The 22600-nt window shown below is 39.3% G+C and overlaps 3 protein-coding genes across 3 annotated transcripts in view; 2 read left to right on the forward strand and 1 right to left on the reverse strand.

Annotated features, from left to right (window-relative positions):
• The window catches only part of sorcs3b (sortilin related VPS10 domain containing receptor 3b), a 56456-nt gene extending 39530 nt beyond the window's left edge, over positions 1–16926 (reverse strand). Inside the window, exon 1 of the mRNA XM_056767216.1 lies at positions 16271–16926. Coding sequence (XP_056623194.1) covers positions 16271–16840 — 570 coding nt within the window. The 5' untranslated portion in view covers positions 16841–16926. The remainder of the gene's footprint in view (positions 1–16270) is intronic.
• On the forward strand, positions 632–2555 carry LOC130436700 (zona pellucida sperm-binding protein 4-like). The gene is made up of 10 exons (XM_056767610.1): positions 632–652; positions 710–938; positions 1013–1200; positions 1268–1365; positions 1440–1597; positions 1696–1888; positions 1959–2106; positions 2188–2277; positions 2331–2381; positions 2523–2555. Exons 1-10 carry the CDS (start codon positions 632–634, stop codon positions 2553–2555), a joined length of 1209 nt encoding a protein of 402 aa, XP_056623588.1.
• Positions 4339–6114, forward strand: LOC130436701 (zona pellucida sperm-binding protein 4-like). Its single transcript, XM_056767611.1, has 8 exons — positions 4339–4645; positions 4720–4907; positions 4975–5072; positions 5147–5304; positions 5405–5597; positions 5668–5815; positions 5896–5968; positions 6041–6114. Exons 1-8 carry the CDS (start codon positions 4339–4341, stop codon positions 6112–6114), a joined length of 1239 nt encoding a protein of 412 aa, XP_056623589.1.
• Positions 16927–22600: the final 5674 nt, after the last annotated feature.

The following is a 22600-nucleotide window of genomic DNA, read 5'->3' on the forward strand; positions in this document are numbered from 1 at the left end:
CGCCTCCACAGCAGAATATTAATGACTACTTCTCTAGCCCCACCCACCGGTTTGCGAATGACTTAAGCAATGTACACATTGTGCACACTCCCGCATTTCTGATGATTGACAAACTGGTAATTATAGCGACATATGTTTCAGCTAAAGATTTGTTTTGTCCATCAGTTTGAACTAAACAGCTGATACGCGCTGTGTTGTGTTTAAACAGTTTTGCAGTGTTGCCATGTTTGTTATTAATAAGTGCTTTGATGCTTATTTTTTGGTCTTACGTCAAAAAGCCAGTGCGCTTAGTTGTTAATAAATGTTCAGTAGCAGATTTTGAGATTTTTTGGTCTTATAAAATATTTAAACAATTCGCATTTTATGGTTTATTTTCCTCTTGTCTTTATTTGCTTATTTTTTCTGTGAAGATCTGGCAAACCTGTCACTTTAGCGAAGGGCTCTCGAAAGCGCTAGCCCAGTGTCATATGTGCAAAAGTGAGTAAACAGAAATCAACCTGTTTGTAGCTTTCAGAAGGTCTGGAGAACCATCATTGTTAATTGATCAAGGAGGAGCTACAATTTCTGACTGACAATTTACAGAGTATATAAGACCAAACACACAACTCTCAGAGTGTCTGCTTGTGTCAGGATGGCTGGAACTACAGGGATGGTTTGGTTAGTGGCTATTTGTGTATGGTTTTGTGCTTTCTGTCGCGCTGTGCCACAGTTTCGCAATTTCCCCCAAGAGCCTCAATCTTCAGTCTTCCAGCAAAATGAACAACAGTTTTCTCAGAAGTTTCAACTTCAGAAGCCAGTGGTGCAGTCAGAACCTCTTGACAAGTGTGCTGTAGCTGATTATGAGCAGATCCAGTGTGGACAACCTGGTATCAGTGGTGCCGAGTGTGAAGCTATAAACTGCTGCTTTAATGGACAGCAGTGTTATTATGGGATGTCGGGTAAGGGTGTTGGACCAGTGAAATGTTTCTTGCCAAGCTGATTCTCTGATAACTTCCTCTTTCTCTCCTTACAGTGACTGTCCAGTGTGTAAGAGATGGTCAGTTTGTGTTAGTGGTGGCTAGAGATGTAACTCTGCCTCATCTGAGTCTGGACACGGTCCGTCTGCTGGGTGGAAATGAAGCACCTTGTGGTCCTGTTGGTTCCACGCCTTCCTTTGCCATATACCAGTTTCCTGTCACTGCCTGTGGCACCAGCATGATGGTGAGTTTGCTGTTGATGATTTGGATGTCTAGAACAGATTTGATGTTAATCGTGTCTTTGCTTGAAGGAGGAAAATGGTTATGTGGTGTATGAGAACAGAATGACTTCATCCTATGAAGTGGGGATTGGACCTCTTGGCTCCATCACAAGGGACAGTCAATTTGAGTAGGTCATCTTTGTTTTCTCTCAGGACTGTGAATCCTTGAACGGCTGTAAGAAGCTCACTGTTTGTTGTGTAGACTTCTCTTCCAGTGTAGATATTCTGCTACAGCTGTGGAAGCTCTGGTTGTAGAGGTCAACACTGTTCCACCACCTCCACCTGTAGCTGCCCCTGGACCCCTCAGGGTGGAGCTTAGACTAGCAAATGGTCAATGCATCACTAAAGGTTGTGCAGAAGGTAACAATGTGCTAGTCTTCAAAAATACCTCTGAGTGGTACTTGTAGCACTGTTCTCAAACTCTAGATGGGAACAGTAACACGAATGTTCATCCTCAGGAGATGAAGCGTATACCTCCTTCTACGGTGAGGATGAGTATCCAGTCACAAAAGTCCTGCGAGAGCCTGTGTATGTTGAGGTGCGCATTTTGGAGAGGACTGACCCCAATCTTTTCCTGATGTTGGGACGCTGTTGGGCGACTTCAACCCCTAGTCCTCTCAGTCTACCCCAGTGGGATCTTCTAGTTGATGGGTGAGTAGAATCCAAAGGATTTGTCAAGATAGTGTGCAGTGAACGAGTCCTGACTGTTACTTCTGTTTAGATGTCCTTACCAGGATGACCGTTACCTGACCGCACTGGTTCCTGAAGTTGGCTCGTCTGGTCTTCAGTTCCCAACCCACTACAAGCGCTTCATTGTGAAGATGTTCACATTTGTGGATCCATCATCACTGGCCCCTCTGCAGGAGACTGTATGATTTCCTTACAGCCTTCAGTATCTTCTAAATTGCCTTTTGTAGTTGTTGGTAAAGCTGAATTTTTTTTTTTGTCAGATCTATATTCACTGTAGTACCGAGGTGTGCCACCCTGCTTCTGGCTCCTGTGAGCAGAGCTGTGCCAGGAAACGTAGGTGTTTCACTACGGTTTGTGTACAATATCAAAAGACATCATTTTCATCTTCTGACTCTTGTTACAGGGAGAGCTGTTTCTGGAAAAAGGAGTGAAGAAACTGTGGTTTCCAGTGGAGGTGTTTTCTTTACAATGTAAATTTCATTGCTGATTTTAATAAAGTTGCTAGACTCTACTTGTTGTTAGGATTTGTTTACACTGGCATTATCAGGAGTTTTTGGTTGACCGATTAAAGATGTACTCTTAAACCGCTTGATAGCTGGTGGTTTTTGGCTATGCAGACCAGAGATAGTGACGCAAGCATGTGCAAAATTCTTTCTCTTGATTCCCTGTGACTTAAAGCCCTGATAGCTTTATGCCATAAATTATGGTTTCATGTTACTCAAAATGTAGATTTAATTGCATTGTTTTTAGGGGATGTAGGCTGTCTAAACATGGAGTAATTTAACTTGTGCTTGGAACTAGTAAGCTGTTTTGGGTTTCTGTTAAACAAGGCTGTACTCTTTAGTGATGGTTCACCAAACAATTGTCATTTTAAACCTCTATGAATTTCTACCACAGAACACAAGATGTTGAAGTTTGTTACCGAATAGCACTGAAACCGATTCACTGCTATTGTATGGTCACAAGCACTGCAATGAATGGGGGCCACTTGACAACATTCTTAATATCTTTTGTATTTGCTTAATAATTTTTTTTTTGTTTGGATGCTGAATAGTAAAATTACTACAAGGTCTTGATCATTAATGTTGTATTGTCTAACACATGGGTTCCCAAACTTCAGGCCGTGACCCCCAAAACAACAGTGCCAGGGACTAGAGACCCCCACTATCCTCCGAGGTGGTTAAAGTATACAAACTTTGCACTCCTGCACTTATTAGGTCTACCTTAACACGTGCATTATGAAAATACAAAAGAACACAGTAACACTATGCCTTTATAGTTATTTACTCTTTACATTGATTGCTATACATAAACCATGAAAAATTACGGATGCTCAAATTTCTTCAAACTGATTTGAGTGCAGATGGATGCCCTCTTTATGCAAATGTCGGGCTCTTTTCGTACCTGAGGATGGAATTTCTGACTGCAGCTCTTCACCACCCTCCTCCGCAGGCCGCCCTGCCTTGTCTTTGGTTGATATTAACCGACGTTTCATTTCTACAAATAAAAATATTCTAAACTTAAAGCGTGAAACATAATCTGCCTGTACATATGGGAACTGCTGCACCTAACCTGATGCGGTTGCTAATGTGATGTAATCACCTCAGGGGTCATGATCGAGGGAAAGGAAAATCCTAAGGCTGATGGCATTTTATTTGAATGGTTTTATTTTGAACTTAACTATTTTTTTAAACGTATTGATTAAATACGCTATTCCTAATAATAAACAAATATTTTACATGGTCCTGGAATGTACCTATCAATTGATAGGTTGAACACCGCCTCCACAGCAGAATATTAATGACTACTTCTCTAGCCCCACCCACCGGTTTGCGAATGACTTAAGCAATGTACACATTGTGCACACTCCTGCATTTCTGATGATTGACAAACTGGTAACCATAGCGACATATGTTTCAGCTAAAGATTTGTTTTGTCCATCAGTTTGAACTAAACAGCTGATACGCGCTGTGTTGTGTTTAAACAGTTTTGCAGTGTTGCCATGTTTGTTATTAATAAGTGCTTTGATGCTTATTGTTTGGTCTTACGTCAAAAAGCCTCGGCGCTTAGTTGTTAATAAATGTTCAGTAGCAGATTTTGTGATTTTTTTGGTCTTATAAAATATTTTAACAATTTGCATTTCATGGTTTATTTTCCTCTTGTCTTTATTTGCTTATTTTTTCTGTGAAGATCTGGCAAACCTGTCACTTTAGCGAAGGGCTCTCGAAAGCGCTAGCCCAGTGTCATATGTGCAAAAGTGAGTAAACAGAAATCAACCTGTTTGTAGCTTTCAGAAGGTCTGGAGAACCATCATTGTTAATTGATCAAGGAGGAGCTACAATTTCTGACTGACAATTTACAGAGTATATAAGACCAAACACACAACTCTCAGAGTGTCTGCTTGTGTCAGGATGGCTGGAACTACAGGGATGGTTTGGTTTGTGGCTATTTGTGTATGGTTTTGTGCTTTCTGTTGCGCTGTGCCACAGTTTCGCAATTTCCCCCAAGAGCCTCAATCTTCAGTCTTCCAGCAAAATGAACAACAGTTTTCTCAGAAGTTTCAACTTCAGAAGCCAGTGGTGCAGTCAGAACCTCTTGACAAGTGTGCTGTAGCTGATTATGAGCAGATCCAGTGTGGACAACCTGGTATCAGTGGTGCCGAGTGTGAAGCTATAAACTGCTGCTTTAATGGACAGCAGTGTTATTATGGGATGTCAGGTAAGGGGGTTGGACCAGTGAAATGTTTCTTGCCAAGCTGATTCTCTGATAACTTCCTCTTTCTGTCCTTACAGTGACTGTCCAGTGTGTAAGAGATGGTCAGTTTGTGTTAGTGGTGGCTAGAGATGTAACTCTGCCTCGTCTGAGTCTGGACACGGTCCGTCTGCTGGGTGGAAATGAAGCACATTGTGGTCCTGTTGGTTCCACGTCTTCCTTTGCCATTTACCAGTTTCCTGTCACTGCATGTGGCACCAGCTTGATGGTGAGTTTGCTGTTGATGATTTTGATGTCTAGAACAGATTTGATGTTAATCGTGTCTTTGCTTGCAGGAGGAAAATGGTTATGTGGTGTATGAGAACAGAATGACTTCATCCTATGAAGTGGGGATTGGACCTCTTGGCTCCATCACAAGGGACAGTCAATTTGAGTAGGTCATCTTTGTTTTCTCTCAGGACTGTGAATCCTTGAACGGGTGTAAGAAGCTCACTGTTTGTTGTGTAGACTTCTCTTCCAGTGTAGATATTCTGCTACAGCTGTGGAAGCTCTGGTTGTAGAGGTCAACACTGTTCCACCACCTCCACCTGTAGCTGCCCCTGGACCCCTCAGGGTGGAGCTTAGACTGGCAAATGGTCAATGTGTCACTAAAGGTTGTGCAGAAGGTAACAATGTGCTAGTCTTCAAAAAATACCTCAAGGAGTGGTACTTGTCGCACTGTTCTCAAACTCTAGATGGGACAGTAACACGAATGTTCATCCTCAGGAGATGAAGCGTATACCTCCTACTACGGTGAGGATGAGTATCCAGTCACAAAAGTCCTGCGAGAGCCTGTGTATGTTGAGGTGCGCATTTTGGAGAGGACTGACCCCAATCTTGTCCTGATGTTGGGACGCTGTTGGGCGACTTCAACCCCTAGTCCTCTCAGTCTACCCCAGTGGGATCTCCTAGTTGATGGGTGAGTAGAATCCAAAGGATTTGTAAAGACGGCATGCAGTGAACGAGTCCTGACTGTTACTTCTGTTTAGATGTCCTTACCAGGATGACCGTTACCTGACCGCACTGGTTCCTGAAGTTGGCTCGTCTGGTCTTCAGTTCCCAAGCCACTACAAGCGCTTCATTGTGAAGATGTTCACATTTGTGGATCCATCATCACTGGCCCCTCTGCAGGAGACTGTATGATTTCCTTACAGCCTTTCAAATCCTCTAAATTGCCTTTTGTAGTTGTTGCTAAAGCTGTTTTTTTTTTTTGTCAGATCTATATTCACTGTAGTACCGCGGTGTGCCACCCTGCTTCTGGTTCCTGTGAGCAGAGCTGTGCCAGGAAAAGTAAGCGTTTCACCAAGGTTTGTGTACAATATCAAAAGACATCAGTTTCATCTTCTGACTCTTGTGTTCCAGGGAGAGCTGTTGCTGGAAAAAGAACAAGTGATGAAACTGTGGTTTCCAGCGGAGGTGTTTTCTTCACAATGTAAATTTCATTACTGATTTTAATAAAGTTGCTAGACTCTACCTGTTGTCAGCATTTGTTTACACTGTGGCATTTTCAGGAGTTTTTCCCCAATGACCATTGAAGTGGCATATAATTGTGCTCTTTTACCGCTTTACACACTTGTGTTTTTTTGCCTATACAGACCTATGATATGCGCAGCATTCCCTGTGACTCTTAAAACTCTAATAGCATTGTGAAAACTTGGTCAACCTAGTTGTTTCAAACCTAATGAAATTCTAGCACAAGATGTTTTGAGGAAAGTTGGTAACCGAACAGCACTGACCCTGATTCACTTCTATTGTATGGTCACAACCAATGCAAATGGTGGAGGCCAGTTAACATTCTCGAAAATATCTTTTCTGCAGATGAAAGTCATTAGGTAAGAGTAAATTACTACTTATTTTCGGGTGAATATCAGTCTAAACCGACATCTAAATTCGTGTTTGTATAGCTATAAGTTCTAATATGGTTATGTTTGCATGATAGACAGCAATTTGTGTTGAGATGCTGAATGGTAAAATTAGTACAAGGTCTCCATTAATATTCTCGTCTAACTAGTGATGTGAGGATCAGCAAGGTGTTTTGTGCTCTGCATTTAACCCGGGGAGTGATGCCTTGCTCAATGGTCTTACTTCAGCCATGGTATTAATGGTGGAGGAGAGTGCTGCTCTGATCCTTCAGTCACCCCACCTACAATTCCTGCTGGCACGGAGGCTTGAACCAGTAAGGTTACAAGTCTGAGTCTCTAACCATTAGGCCAAGACTGCCCACTACTAAAGCACCGGTTGGTAGTTTAAGCACTTCTGGCATCCCATCTGATGTAAAGGCGATTTAAATTTTTGGACTGATTTTGATATAAATACATCACATACACTTTAAAAGACACTTTGCAATAAGGTTCCATTTGTTAAGGTTACTTAATGCATTAGTTACGTGAATCAATACATTTTTATAGCATTTTTTTTATGTTATCAATACAAAATATTGTTTATTCATCTTAGTTGTGCACAAGGACCATTCCATTTTGAGATCCTAGGTCCCAACTAAGTACCTAAAATCCCAAACATCTTTATTTATTTGTAATTTAAAATGGTTTACAAAAACTAACCCTATTAAGTGATGTGGTCAGATCTGAATAAGGGAGTCAAGCAAACTAGAGGCTCATGACTCTTCAGCAGGTTGTTTGAGGCTAAATAAATCTACTACTACTTTTAGCTCACACCTGAGAGCAGGAAACTGCAATCTGGGACCACACAAAAACAATCAAGAAAACATGAAGCCCATTTAAAGCAGTCGTCTAATTGCACCGCAAATGATGAAGGCTATAATTAAAACTGTTTCCAAATCCCCAAACAACAAAATTACATTAAAATGGGTTGGTGATTAAGAAGTCTATATGTTCTGCGTCTGTTATCGGTCAGAGACTTTTTGAGTTATCGAACACTCAGATGAATTCAATTAAAATCGTGAAATTGAACGGAACTACCTGCTTATTGTTCCAATGGCATTCCTACAGCAGTGCTGTCAAGGTAAAGTATTGAGCGCTCTACACAATCCAAAAAACAACCGAGAATTTTTCACAGCAATACTGTTTCTTCGCAGAGTAAAAGAAGAGCACACCTTCATTGCAATTCTGCTCTCAAAGGAGTCACGCAGCACATTGTGACTTGTGTCTCTCAGGTGGACTTCTCAGCTCATATCTCCATGTTTCTGACACTAATTTCTTTCTATGTACCGAAATGCACCCCCTGAGTTAACTGCAAGCTAAAATTTATGCTCACAATTTAAATAAAACACAAAGGACTGTGGAATCTTTATTCTCTCATAAATCAGTGATCATGAACAGGCTGGGTATAATATATCAGTTTAATTCTGGTGAAATTGAAACAATCAGTTTCAATGTGTGCTTGGAGTGTGCGGAATATTAATCCAATGTTCTGCACTTCTTCATTTTCCTCTGTCTTTTCATCCTCTTTCATAGGGTTTCCTCCTCAATCTGTCTTCTGGGGCTTTCTTATGAGCATCCTATTTACACGCTGCCGTAAAAATCAATAAACCTCAAGGCATTGAAATACGTTACTAAAGAAGGAGGGACGGGATGAAAAAGTAGAATTGATTTTCAAAAGTGCTTTATTCTAAAAAAAAGAGCCGTATTGCTGGATCACGTGTTTAAAGGTAATGATACGGAGACTTGAAGTATAAAATCGTAAGCTAACAAAAGTCAGAATATTGAAGTTATAGTTTTCATAGTATCATAACAATAGAAATCAAATCTCATCCACATTGTACATCCATGTGTGTGGGGGGATGCTTTTAGGAATCTGACACACTTTACTAAATACTATTTTAAATAGCATTTCATAATACATATCTTTTTAGAGTAAATTAATGTAGCTTGTTTCCTTAAAAAAATGCTTAATTTAAATTACAGGACAATTTAAAATAACTTAGCTTATAATTATAATAGTTAAATTAGTTAGAAAAAGGGGGACAAACTACAGAAAACTAATCTTAAACAGCTTCCTCTTCACACTGACATTTTGTTTCTTTTGATACTAAAATCCTGTTGTTTAAAAATATCAAAGCATCAACTAACCATGCGTGCATCATGATTTTGGGTGGTTTATGTTTAGAGCCAAAGGCTACATTACTGTTGTGCGCTTAAAATATAAACCAATAAGGTATATACAATACACTTGGGGTAGTTTTGGTGAGTATGTAGTGGTGAAATCTCACAGTTTCATTTAAAACGCAGACACTCATGGCACGAAATTGAGTTTATGAGGATAATACACACAACGGATGAATTTCAAGAATGAATTTCTGCTCTGGGGCGAGAGGGATTTTCTCATCAGTCCAATAAGCAAAGATGTGTCTCGCACACATACACACACCAACACATACCTAGAAAAACAGGATGCTTATTCATATTTATGTTTTATTAATGCTCACTTCTTTGCCTTAGGAAAATCCACAAATCATTGCAGTGCTCGATTCTGCCTTGCTGGAAATTTCAATCATTTTCACACACTTCTGGATCTTATTTCGTGTTTATTTAACAGAAGGCCTGGAGGCCACACGGGGCCATGATAAAAACTCTGTACATTATCTGGCTCCTTAAACATAATCCTTAATTACACATGTGCATATAGATATAAATGACATTTATATGCATCATCCTGAAAATGGGGCAGTGTGTTTTGAGCTGACTACCACAAGATATACTGGTTTAGAGAGCGGGCAGGTGCACACATTCACACATTCATATACAACACACATTCACGCATAGATAGGGAGCATAACATTTCTGCTGAGGGCCGCAGCATTCACGACACTGCCAACAGCTGGGAGGTTTATTTTACAGCATGATATAAAAACAAACCTTCATGCCGCCATACACAATAAACACACACGCAAACACATGAATTCTAATGTGTTACAAAGCTTAGATTTTGTTTAAAGTATGTCAAGCTGTTTAGATAATGCCTAATGATATCCAGGCATGTATTGTTTACTTCCATGTACATTTCCACCCAGACAAATCAATGGCTAATGAGATTCTGCCAACTAACACAAATAAACAACTCAAAGTTATCAGCTTGTGCTTTGTTCATGTTAAGACTGGATATTGTTCAATTATCTCTAAAATACAAGCTTTACATTTCTGCTTTTAAACCCACTGACACAATAACCCTTTAAAATTCACTTATAAATATATTTGCCTTGTTATATACAAAAGGGCAAGTTATTTTGTTGTACTGTAATTAAATCGAGCTTAAGCTGAATTTAACCTGCATTCTTTTTTAATAACAACCAAAATTTATTTTTCTACTTTAGCACTGCTAAATTGTATTGCTCCAAGTGTTCTTCTGAGATTAACTATTTATTTATATATTATATACTGTTATACTGTTTTTACCCTCACAGCACTGTCCTCATGGACTAGGTTAATGAGTGTGATTTAAGGGTGCGTAACTATATTTAAAAAAGGCAGTAAATAGAATTCGCTAACTTAGTAATATTATAAATGTTTTAAAGATTTTTGAACATGCAATAGATACAATTCTCCCGTAGCGAAAATTCAGAGAAACTGCACCCTCTAATGGTTTTGTTAATTCTTTACAGCAATTTGCTTTATTATTCCATAAAAAAATTAAGACTGTAATTAAAAGACCATCAAGTCGAATATGTAAACAGCGTAACGTGAACAATGTCCAAACGATACAACACAAAAGCTTGGGTTACTTGTCTTCTGAAAGACAGTAGACATTAAAAGTGTTAAATGAGCTGTGAGATTATTGTAAGTGGCAAAAAAATTCTCTCCACACAATGTTAAACAGAGGTGTTAGTCATTTTTAAAACAGACCTTTAAGAGATGCGATCTAGGGGATCTTTGGAAATGCCATAGATCATTAGCACTAGCTGTCACTGGGTTTAAAGGGTTATAAAAGTGAGCTGAAGTTCTGCCATTCATTTAAAAATAGATGAACTGAACAAAGTCAAAACAAAGAGAGTCAAGACTAAAACAAAGAGGTTGCATTATTAACATTAAAGCTAAGGTTTTAACTTTCACTTGTGCCTGCTTCCTTTAATCACAATTTCTATGCTGACACTTCCTTTCAGTGGCAAAACTGGGCTAAGACAGTTTGCTCTATAAATTTATGTGACCTCTATGTTATGCTTTTGCATTTTGATCTGACTTCCTTTGTTTCTGTGCCTTCTATGGCTCCTCTCGCTGTCTTTCACCAGCAGTCTCTAGAGTCTGGATACCCACTCGACCTCCTCTGCCTCTGCCTTTAATTAAAAAGACAGAGAGACAAGCTGACTCTCTACAGACAAATAATTAGACACACACAGGTCTCAAAGACACATTCACACACACCTGTGCCAAACACACAAGCGCATACTGGCACACACTCTCTCTAAAGACCAATGACAAATGCACTCATGTCCCATCTCCAGGTCACTTCTGACTCTTGCTCTCTACATCCATGGAAAGTGTACAAAAGACACAATTAATCTACATGCTCATTAATATTCAGTACTGTGACAAAGCACAGATAGCCGGTCATGATGAATAAGTCCGTCAAGGCTGATTCCATTGGAGGGAAAAACGGGTCACTGGTCTGCACAGATGAATGTGAGAGGTACATTCAGGGAGCTTTTACAAATCTTATTATTGAACATATTTTTTTATTGAAATATAGTTAAGACTGTCAGAAACCACTGCAATAAGGAGAAAAAATAGGATGTAAACAGAATTCACAACACCCATTGATTGTGGTACAATACTGAATTTCATATTTCAGTATATAACAGACCATATAATATAGAAAACGGAGAACTTAAATGGACACACAAAAACTAGCATGAGCACCCATATTTGTTTTTGATTAGATAAAAAAATTGATAACAAAATATATCATATGTCAATCAATACTCGTGAACTGAACATGTCACCTGTGCCCTTTTGTTTGGACACATGACACTTATTGACTTGTATGTAAAAGGCACTGAGAAATCCTAAAAAAAATGAAAAGACACAGACTTTTATATAGAACATGAGGTCTGTACAGTGTTTTTAACATTTCGATTGACATCTCAATTGAATGTACATTTGGGTTTTGGCAAAAATAAAAATATTCACTTACTTAATACGTTAGCAGTATAATTTCAAAAGATAAGACGTGTGTCAGGAACAAACCACAACATCAGTAATTCTGTGAATCTGAAAGATTGCTGGGTTTTATAACTACATACTCTACATTGACAAGATAATTGTTTCAGAAATGTACAATCCTCTACTTTGGAAATGACAAGACTATTTGTTGTGTATTAAAATCTTGGACGTGCTAAACTACAGAAGTTACTTAAAGTATAAACATGTTGGTTCTGATTAAGGTTTACATTCTAAGTAAAACTGTAATTAACAAATCATAATGTTTATGATTTTTATGATAATTAGTTCATTTGACTATTCATGAGTAGGTAAACCATTATGCAGTTAAATAGCCTATTGTACTGTATTACGACATATTTTCACTAAATTATATAACTCATTCTGCAAATTAGTGGAATAAAGCCCAATGTTTATTTATAGAGACATTTAAAGTATTTATATGCTTTAAATATACATACTGTTGAAGTGTGTAAGAATAGTCTGTTGAAACCACTTTAAGTAGTTTATCATGTGAAATAGCTAAACTTAAAATAGAATAATATAGCAATTCAGTATTGCAGAAATGAAGGACATTAAAAGTGAATAAATAAACAAAATTAACAGACCAGCGTAATCATAAATTTTTATGAGCTCCAAGTACTTAAAAATTGATAACTTCAGTTCTTTATCTTTTCGCTTTATCCTCATCTTTGTGGCTAGGTATACTTTGATTTGCCCCAGTGAAATTCAAAAGGTCACTACTCTATGATCTAAAGCACGGCTGGCAAAATAATTTGAATATATATCGTCTTTAAATCAAATTCACTTCCTTTTTAGAAGCAGCAGTGATTCAGAACAAAACTAAAACTTTGTCATCCTCTCAGGCAGTTTTCGGATTGCGCTCGTTTACTGCGGTCCGAACTTGAGTGCTATTGTTCCCGGCGCCCCCAACAGTGTTGGTTGGTTAAACACACAACTTGATCCGTCAAACCCTGGTGGATTTGCGTTCAAATTACGTCATCCAAAATGTGTCACGCATGACAGAAAACAGAACACGGATCAATATATTGTGTTTTTATTAATTTGGTGCAATTATGCGCAGCAGAGTAAAATACATTTTTTACAGGTTTGCTGTATGCGCGTTGCATGCAGACGGCTTTCTGAATCCTGCAAATAGACTATTTTGAGGTAACAGTGGATTACCATTTACCTGCCGCTCTGATTCCACTCACAACACAGAAATATGATGCATGATCACTCTTGCTCGAATCCAAGGTGAATCATCAACACTATCATATCTCTTACGTGTTTTTTATTGAAGGAAATACATCGTAATTGAATAAACACATGCACAGGTCACTTTACTTTCTCATCAAGTGTGCACCTGGGTCCCTGCGCACCTTTTATATTCATGCGAACCGGACCACAGTTCGAGAACAACCGAACACACCTCCTTCAGGTATTCTCAGGTCCGGTAGCCAGGTGTGCACTTGAGTTCGCTTGACAGCTTACACATTAGCGTTTTTTTATGTGAACCGTGCCCCATTCCGAAGTGTGTAAGTCAACTTTAACAGCTATATAGAATGGTCCTTTAAGACTAACTAGGCTTGATGGGTCTCAGAGTCTATGTTTACTGCAACGACTCATACAGACTCCCCCTCCACACTCATTTTGAGTGTCATTCTAGAGTGAAACTGTTGGACGATGTGCAGACATAGGATGGACAGCCAAACTCAAGGACATACCTGTAGTTCTCTACAGGCCATGTGCAGGACACAAACACACACACACTCATACAAACTTGAACACCCGTACAAAAGCACACTGCGTAACTGTACGTTGTCTGAAAACATTGACTGCCATCTTCCAGTAGGGCATCAACAGAGCATCAACACAAAAGCCATCAAAATAACTGAGTCAAAGAAAAAAGCCCTGGTTTGTTTTGCACAACCTGTGATTGTACAACCATAATCTGTGATTCAATCTCAGCAGGTTTGAGAGTTTTTAGAACACTAAAATCACTGCTTGATCACAATCAAACTCCCGTGGAGTGGCTTCCTCTGGAGATGTGCTTCCTTAGTCACATTTGCATACGATCTGTTTAGTCTAGACAACAAAATACACAAACCCCACTTTCACAATGATTTCTCTCTCCGCGGGGGCTCCTCTCAGAGAAAATGTCAACGCAGACTTTAGAGGGTAAACTATGGATCAGGACCCAAGGGCAGGCGTAGCAGGGGCCGCAAAATGATTCTCTTGCATTTCCATCATCTTTATGGATTTTCATTGATTGTTTTTACAATTGAGAAAGCGGCCAAACAGCCTCTCCATTGCCGTGAATCAAAAGTGAAAGCTTTCAGCTTTCAGTGACATTAGCCCTAAGAGAGTATGCTTTCAGCAAGCACATGTGCTCTCTTGCGCACACACAGAACCTCAGTCCACTTCAGATAATCTTGAGTAAAACTGCTGATCCCTACGGATCAATCTACTCACCAAAGCAAGGAACATTTCAATATAGCAAATGTTTCAATCATGCACATACAAGTGAGAAGTGATAATCATTATCATAACAAAACGGTGTCTTTTTCTTCCATGATGTCATTACACACCTGCAATTCTGAAACACAATCTCTTGATTATGTTTGTGTTTGTGTGTTTGCCTGCTCTACAGGCAGCTGTCCATCTGTTCTCTCCTTCTGGAGCAAACAAGATTATTTAATGCAGACTTTGCTGTTAAACAGATTCATATCATTATTATTGCATATGTGTCTAAGTGTGGAAATGGGACTGTGTGTGTTTGCTTGTTTTATCTACATTTGGGGGCAAAGATGGCCTGGCAAGGTAAAATAAACCCTGACATTTGCTGCACTGTGGGCAAACTCTGCTGTCTTTGCAACTGAAATGGCTTAATACACATACCCAATTTTAAGGTTGGATTTAAGGGTTGGTCTAGGGAATAGAAAATATTATTAGATCAGAATAAAAACGATAATGTCAATAGAAAGTCCTTGTAATAGGAGAACTGATGTGTGTGTTGGGACATGATTGAGTGGGAACAACAGAGGTGTGCTCTCCAAGAGAAAAAACTGTGATTAGCTTTATCATGTGGTAATAAGAAAGGCTTCGCATCTGATGAAAACTGGGATGACAGAGGACTTCATTTGTTGCTTGCCGCTGAGAGGCTACCAGTGTCATCTCTTCTAGTGCTTACATAATTTCCTAAACTGATTTTGGAAAATAACATATGTGCCTCATTTGTCATTTGTCTAAATAATTGTGATATGATATTTTTCAAAAGAGTGATTCACACGCAGCTCATTGGTCCAATATGTATATATTTGCAGCATCAAATGCTCAGATTGTGATATTAAAATATATAAATGCAGGTGTGCTACACTTGCGAAAATGTGTCAGGAGATGGTGAGAGACAGACACAGAGAGAGGGTGCGGTTGTGTGGATGTTATCTGTTCTATGATGTTCAGTTTGCATCTGTGCCATCTGAAAACATCACTCATGCAGCTCGGTAAAAGATGCACCAATGGCAGCACCGCAGAAACGCGTCGCGCACGCACCCATAAATTCTGCAGGTATTACGCTGTCAGTCTAAAAACTCTGCTGACGGAGTTTGTCATTTATATTTCAGATGAAGCATAGAAATTGTGAAGGAAAAATAATGAGTTTGGGTTAAAATAACAGGTCTCATTCGTATCAAAACACATAACACTATATGGAGAAATACAAGCAGACAGAACACCTCGGGCAGTTCTGTAATAGAAACAAATGCAACTGGTGTTGATCAATAATGAAGGAAATTGATAATTAACAAAATCTGCCTTAGGCAGATCAATGACAAACGGTAGGAGGAATAGTAAGAACAGCACTTCCTAAAATAATTGATATTCGTTCATACTTATAAAGTGCTTTAGAGAAGGTACATAGATACACTGAGTATATTAAAATATGAGCATGAGAAAATATCAAATTTTCCATGTATGAATTTCAATTCTTTATGAATACCACAAATTAAAATGAATCATATAAATGTTTAATAGCACCAAGGGGAGACGGATTGATTTTTCGCTTTCATTTATGGATTGTGTTCTTGCGTCATGAAACACGCTATAAATTCATAGTCTGTCAAAGGCTTGCTCAAGGAGCTAGTGCACCTTCTCCAGAAGGTTTGAACTGCACGTGCACTGCTTGTATCACTGTTCAAACAAAGCCATAACAAGGTAAGAAGTCGGGACACAAGCCAAGCGCGCACTCGATAGAGAGCTGTGATGCGGAGGACGCGCATCAAGCGTCCTCTCTAAAAACCACCACAGTGTTGCAATATTGAAAATATCGTATTATGATCCATAAGTGTCGTCCTAACCGTTGAAATGAACACAATTAAAAGGGAAACACTTTATAGCTCGGATAACAAAAAGTTTAATAATTGAATAGAAAAAGTTTAGCGAATTTAAGTTCTGTACTCACGCTGCTGTTGTATCCGGACCACAGCACCATGGCCTGATTATGAGCAGAATCTCCGGACAAGGAGAAGGTGGACGTGACCAGGTGTGGCTCATTCTGCCTCGGACCCCTGGCGGTGCCATCAACTCCTCCAGTCCTCCTAAACTCGGACCGAGGACCGGCCGCGCTGTTGACACTTTTCTCGCGCTCTGAGGGAAAGACGCCGCGCTTCACCCTTCTGTCCACTTTGATTCCCTCTGACGGTGATGCTGAGTAAATGTTTCCGTCCTTTTCCTCCGTTGGGCTCACCCGGTCCCGTCTGGATGCGTGCGCTTTAGGGAAAAGTTTAGGTCTGTCCAGCCTTAATATCCCGCCTTTGACGGCGCTGCCAAATGTTACGCTGTCAATCTGACGGTTTGCAACGACAGATGGTATCATTTGCTCAAGCGTTTCATTCCCACGGATTTTAATTGGCGCGAAGCACGAGGCGCAAGTGATATCTGCGCTCGTGGGAAGCGGCATGAGCGCGCACAGAAGAAACATCGTCCGGTAAGTCCGGCTCTGGTCCAAACCGCAGACATCCTTCATCTTCATTATGTTTCTCTTTTATATACACCCACCCTACCAAGTCCAAGTAAGTTCCTTCAAAATACCAACACGAAGTGCACCAAGAATAACTTTCCGTCACCGCAATTGACGTTGGGCATACCTGGGCACCAGTTTCTGTTCTGAGGGTTCGGTCGGTTCTGAGCGGGGAGTAGTTACCGGAGGGGTGGAGCTGCTGAGTGACATGTGCTCACTCACACACGCTCCTGCTTGGATAGAGAGCGAGAGCAGAGCGTGTGACAGGTGCGCGACGCGCGCAGGGTAGAGCTGTGGCCCCGAGGGTATCCGCGAGCGAAGACATCTGGATGATCGAGTCTCCATCCTTTGATATTAGTATATGGGGAAGTAATAATCTCGTCTCATCACCTTTACGAGAAACAGATTAAAAATGACATACTATGCCACTAATAAATAGAAACAAAATATAAAAATGTCAAAATAAATCATTATTGAATTAATTAAAAAAAGGTCTTAATATACACCATAAATATTGTAAAGATATAATTATTTACCATCATATCAATAATACATTATGTCTACATGCATATTATGTTCAAAGCACCACGGTGGGAATATGACAGTTTGTTTTGTGTGAACTTAATTTTTCATTTAATTATTTGTTTATGCATTCTTTAAAATAAAAACTTCAGTATTAAACAGTAGCGTGCAAAAGGCAAAGCACCTGGATGCTGTGCTGTACAATTTCTGTGAACTGCAAATAGAACGAGACTTAAAAAAAGGAAAGCATGGGGAACATTTGCATTCATGATTAATTTAAAACAACCTGTCGATGGCATGATTAGAGAGGGAACAGACATTAAGGGAGAGCGATGGAGAGATGTCTTTTTCTCCTTTGGGAAGGAAGTGGCAGTGTTTGAAGCAGGAGGGGTAAGGAACGTTTTTTTTTATAAAGGATGGCTAAAATATGCACAATTACAACTATACAGCAGCTCTGTGAACTAGATCATTTTTAAACATAGACACAAACATGCATGTTCTCAGGCATAGCATCACACCTGTCATGGGGAAGGTCGGAATATATTTGGTCTTTTCTATTTTTACAATTAAGGTGATCTGGAAATTAGTCTGGCTGTGTCCATCACAGAAAACCCAGAGGATTTCCTTAAACTACCTTTTTTCCAGCAGTCTCAGCTGAACTCTCACCCTTTCTTTCGGTTAAAATGATTTATTGAACCGTACCATACTGTATTGAACTGAACTTGGCTTGATTTAATTCCAAGAACCGAATGAATTCATTCAAAATGAATTAAGTCTTTGAGGGAATTAACAAACGTGTGTGTCAGGGTCAGAGATTGACCAGGATTTTCGGAAAAATGTCACAGAAAGAGTCAAAAATATAATGTTTTTGCCTGTTTCACCACCAGATGGTGATATTTTTAGCCTATTATTATTTTCTTAAATGTATTAATTTTATTAAATTTGTTCTGTTAATTCTAGCTGTATTACTTCTCTGGCCTGCTTCAACCCCAGGTGGGTGCCCCTGTTGAGAATTGGTCAACATATTTTGTGTCATATATTATTTCAGCTCTTTCATAGCCTTTCATTTCAAGCATACTGTATGGGCCTAAATTTAATTGTAGTGACATTTATAATTGATTTAATGAAAGTATTTAGCATAAATTGATTACACTTGTGTGTCCCATCGTGATGCAATAAGCAATTAGTCGGTCCACACTAAATCCGAAGCGAAGAATAAATCAAATGTTGTTTAGTGTACATTTTTGAGCAGTGGAATATTGAACCAATGAGATTTCACAGTGGGCGATGCAACTCACTTCGACACTTCGAAATAGAAACAAAGTGAACAAAATATTGCCCATCGTAGCTAGCTAAATCAAAAATATAAAAGATATTTGAATGTGTTGTCATGTTCCATAATTATGATACAGTTTGTAAAATGTTCCTCTTGTGATGGTAAAAATACTATAATAATGTGTGTCATTTTGCAAGTATAATTGCAGCATTTTCCTCATTCTCTTCATTACTCATTTGTTTGCGTTTTAAAACTGGATGACTCAATGACTTGCGTTTTAAAACATTGAGTCTCAATGTGAACGTGACTGACAGGAATGTTTCACATGTATCGGGTAATTGGCATTTCACTAATCACTTATTGCTGTCTCAATGCTTTGTCGGTTTTTCTGACATTTTCAAGGAAACAAATCAATCACCTCCTCCTATGTGGGATTTTTACTTTAGGGAAGACTCTGTCAAGATCTTCCTATGGTTGCAGCAGGTCCTCTGACAGCAATAGACCCCTTAACGGCAAAACAAAGGGAAAGCTAGAGGCGGCCAATACAAACCGGCACAGACTCAGCTACATAAAGAGTTTAAAATATAATCTTGTTGTGTTGTTTAGTGCCAAAATCGACAGAATTTCAGTCTCCAATTTGATATTTTAACACATACCTGCTGCCATTGCGTGACAAAAACATTGACGGCAGCTGAAGTTAAACACAATAAAACGAGCGGACTGAGAAGAAACGATCATCGAAAATGCCCTCATTTCACTTTTGTTGGTGTGGAATATGCTTTGGGCGTGTGTCTAAATATATCTCACATATGCCCAAATCAGAAACTGGGGAACAAGGTTATTTTTTCACGTAGCGTTAACTTTTGAACGCATAGTGTATGCTAGCTAACTGTAAGTTATAAAACTAGCAGTTAACTATCGGCCAGAAACTAAACATAAAGGAAACTGTTTGTCATCTCTTCTTCTTTAGTTGTCACAAGTGCATTAGTATAAAGGGAGAGAGAACAGTGAGAAGGCTCATGTTATGTGTCAGGTTTCAGTTCAAGTAAATGCATTTGCTAACGTTTGCCACTGTTGATATGCGTTGGCATATATAGATTTATACGCTCTCAGTTTATCTTTACTATACATGCTTGTTTCTCTGTCTGGTAGGTGTATAAGTCAGGCCAATTATATGGAAGTAATCCTGTGAGTTTGTCCCTGGATCCATTGAGTGAGTACGTACAGGTTGGCCAGGTTCCTTGCGTTAAAGTTAACGTTTTAAAAAACAATCGTAGTCCTAGACCTTGAACATGTAAAAATTTAATCCGATTTTGTCTAGTCATTGTCAAAAAGCAAGCAAACAAAATGGGCTACCTAGCATTGGTAAAGCTGACAAGGGGGATCTTTTTGACTCCACCTAAGCTCCGCCCACAAAAACGCATCACAATGTTTACTAACAGTAAAGGCACGTATGACTTTTATAAACAAATACATAAAGAGAATGTGAAGCTGATTTCACACCCGATGTTGCATGTTCCAGTGGCACCGCCATCTTGGGAGGATAATACTTTGCTGCTACCACTGTTTTGATATGTACCGTTCCAGTTTTAAGACACCAAGACTGACCTACCATAGTTATATTTCCCAATCAAACAAGAATAACAAAACATTGCATTGAACGCACTAACCGCCATCCTTCCAACATGGCGCAACATTCAACGCGGCGTGACGTTGATTAACAAGCTCTATACAGCTTTTATTTCTATACGTGTCATGTCAAATACCAAAAAATAGACACACCATTCTCTTTGCAATGTGCTGCCTTATACAGACACTTCATATCACAGACTTCAGACTGACGTATGTTTGTGCACATTCAAACACACGTGCGCATGCAAAAACTGGCAGCCTCCAGGCAATGTCCCATTTGTAGTGTTCTCAGTCCATGCATGAGCTTGTTAGCTCTGACACTCCTGTACGAGATCTGACAGACACTGAAATGGCCTCCTCTTGCACTCACACACACACACGCTTATGCAGACATGTGAAAGAGAGTGCTGCTGAGCTTTTATCACTGCGGTTGCCATTGTGTGTTGAAAAAAACACACACTCTCCCACACAAGCAGACTTACATTGGTCCTAGTGGATGGGCAAGCTGAAAAAGAGAGAGGAGCAACTGACATAATGAAGCTGCCGCACTCACACTGGCTGGATTTATTTAAGAAATGAAGAAAGAAAAGAAAGGGGAGAGAGTTGAAATTCCTGACTGTCCTTAAACTGAATAATCCATATTAAATTCATTATATAACAAAGACAATGTTCTTTCACTTATTACGCCTCATTATCCGTGTGATGTTTTTTCTTCATTACGGCTCATTATCTGCGCAACGTTCACAGCCGGAACAAATCCACAGATCCAAAAACAATTCAAAGACAGTCTAAAAACTGCTGACACGTTAATAAATCTTAAAGCACAGAATCAGACTTTTTGTTGATAAATGGATGGGCAGAGTCCAACGAGATCAACTCCGATCACAAAAGCCTTTGTTGTTGCAGAACAGATAATAGGGTGTCAGTGGCAACTGTTAGGGATTCAACTAGAGGATTTCGCAACTTCAACGATTTTTATATAACATACAAAAGTATTGTGGAAAAGTGGTGTCAGTAGATAAGGGGCTGTGATTCTGAGGTGAGAGAGTCTGAAGATTACAGCTTGTAGACTCAGCCTCAAGCAGCTCGCCAACAGACCGCCCAAAATCCATTTACTGAGTCTTGATGCATACCAACATGGAAAGACCTGGTTGACAACTGGTCTTTCAATCAGATTGGCTAGTTTAATGAAACTACAAAGTGTTTTGCAAGTCTGCCAGGTATAAAAAGTAATGTTGACACCGATCAAGTGAATGTGTGCTTTGGAATGAAACTAATCACTGGATTTGCCAAAGTTCACCAGATGGCATGTTAAAGGCATTTGGTTCAAAGTTAATTAGATATGCACAACAGAATTCTATCTTCTATCTACAATGAAAGGTTCAGCTGTCTCTGAAATATAGTAGATTGAACAGAGTTTTAGAAAGGATGCCTGACAAAAAGTATGAAGGACTGAGGTTAGAGGTCGTTGATTGTGCTTTTCTGAAACCTCGGATAGGAACTGCATCAAGTGCTCAACAAAAAGTCACAATCGAATGTTCTGGCTGAGGTGCGTGAAATGAAAGGCATTCTGAATAGCTTCAGCCCGCCACAAATGACCCTGACAATGTGATCAATTTGATTCCGATGATTTCTGAATGGTTAGAGGTCAGGTCACCATAAGCTAAAGTCACTTCTATTTGCTCTTCGACACAGACTGCACTTGCCATATTGACCCATATTGTCAATTTTCCCGAAATTATGAAAGAAAGTCAATTTTTCAAAATTGAATATTATAATAAACTGGCTTGGGAAAAGGAATGACTCGACCGCATAGAATAAATCTACTGTTAAATTTAGATATGAAAACAATGTCATACATCTTGAGTGTAATAGGCTCTATCCGTCTGAGTCTACACAATCCGTTACAATTACGCTGGCAAATTAACTATTAATGAATAATGAAGACCACTGAACACAAGATGTGGATTGTATTTAATGGGGTCTAGAAATCATTCTCAATGTGTTTTAATGTTTACTCAGTCTCTCACATTCCTTTTACTCATTCGCCAATTACCTAAGCAGCCTTCGCCATTCAAATCTTAATCAGAGAGCAGCCTATTCATTTATATCATCCGTGCATATTACCAATACAAATACACACTCTCGCAAACACACAAAAATATTCACAGGTCTTTATAGCTCTGCTGAGTGCATTTGTTTATTGCCACTGGAAAGCAAACACCATCTGTTAATGAACAAACTCTGACCCACTTAGTTTCATTCAGTCTCTCTCTTGCTCTCATTCACACACACACACACACACACACGCACACACAGACACTCCAAAAAGACAGAACTTT

The sequence above is a fragment of the Triplophysa dalaica genome, chromosome 15 (genome assembly GCF_015846415.1).
Source record: "Triplophysa dalaica isolate WHDGS20190420 chromosome 15, ASM1584641v1, whole genome shotgun sequence".
In the NCBI taxonomy this organism is placed as follows: Eukaryota; Metazoa; Chordata; class Actinopteri; order Cypriniformes; family Nemacheilidae; genus Triplophysa; species Triplophysa dalaica.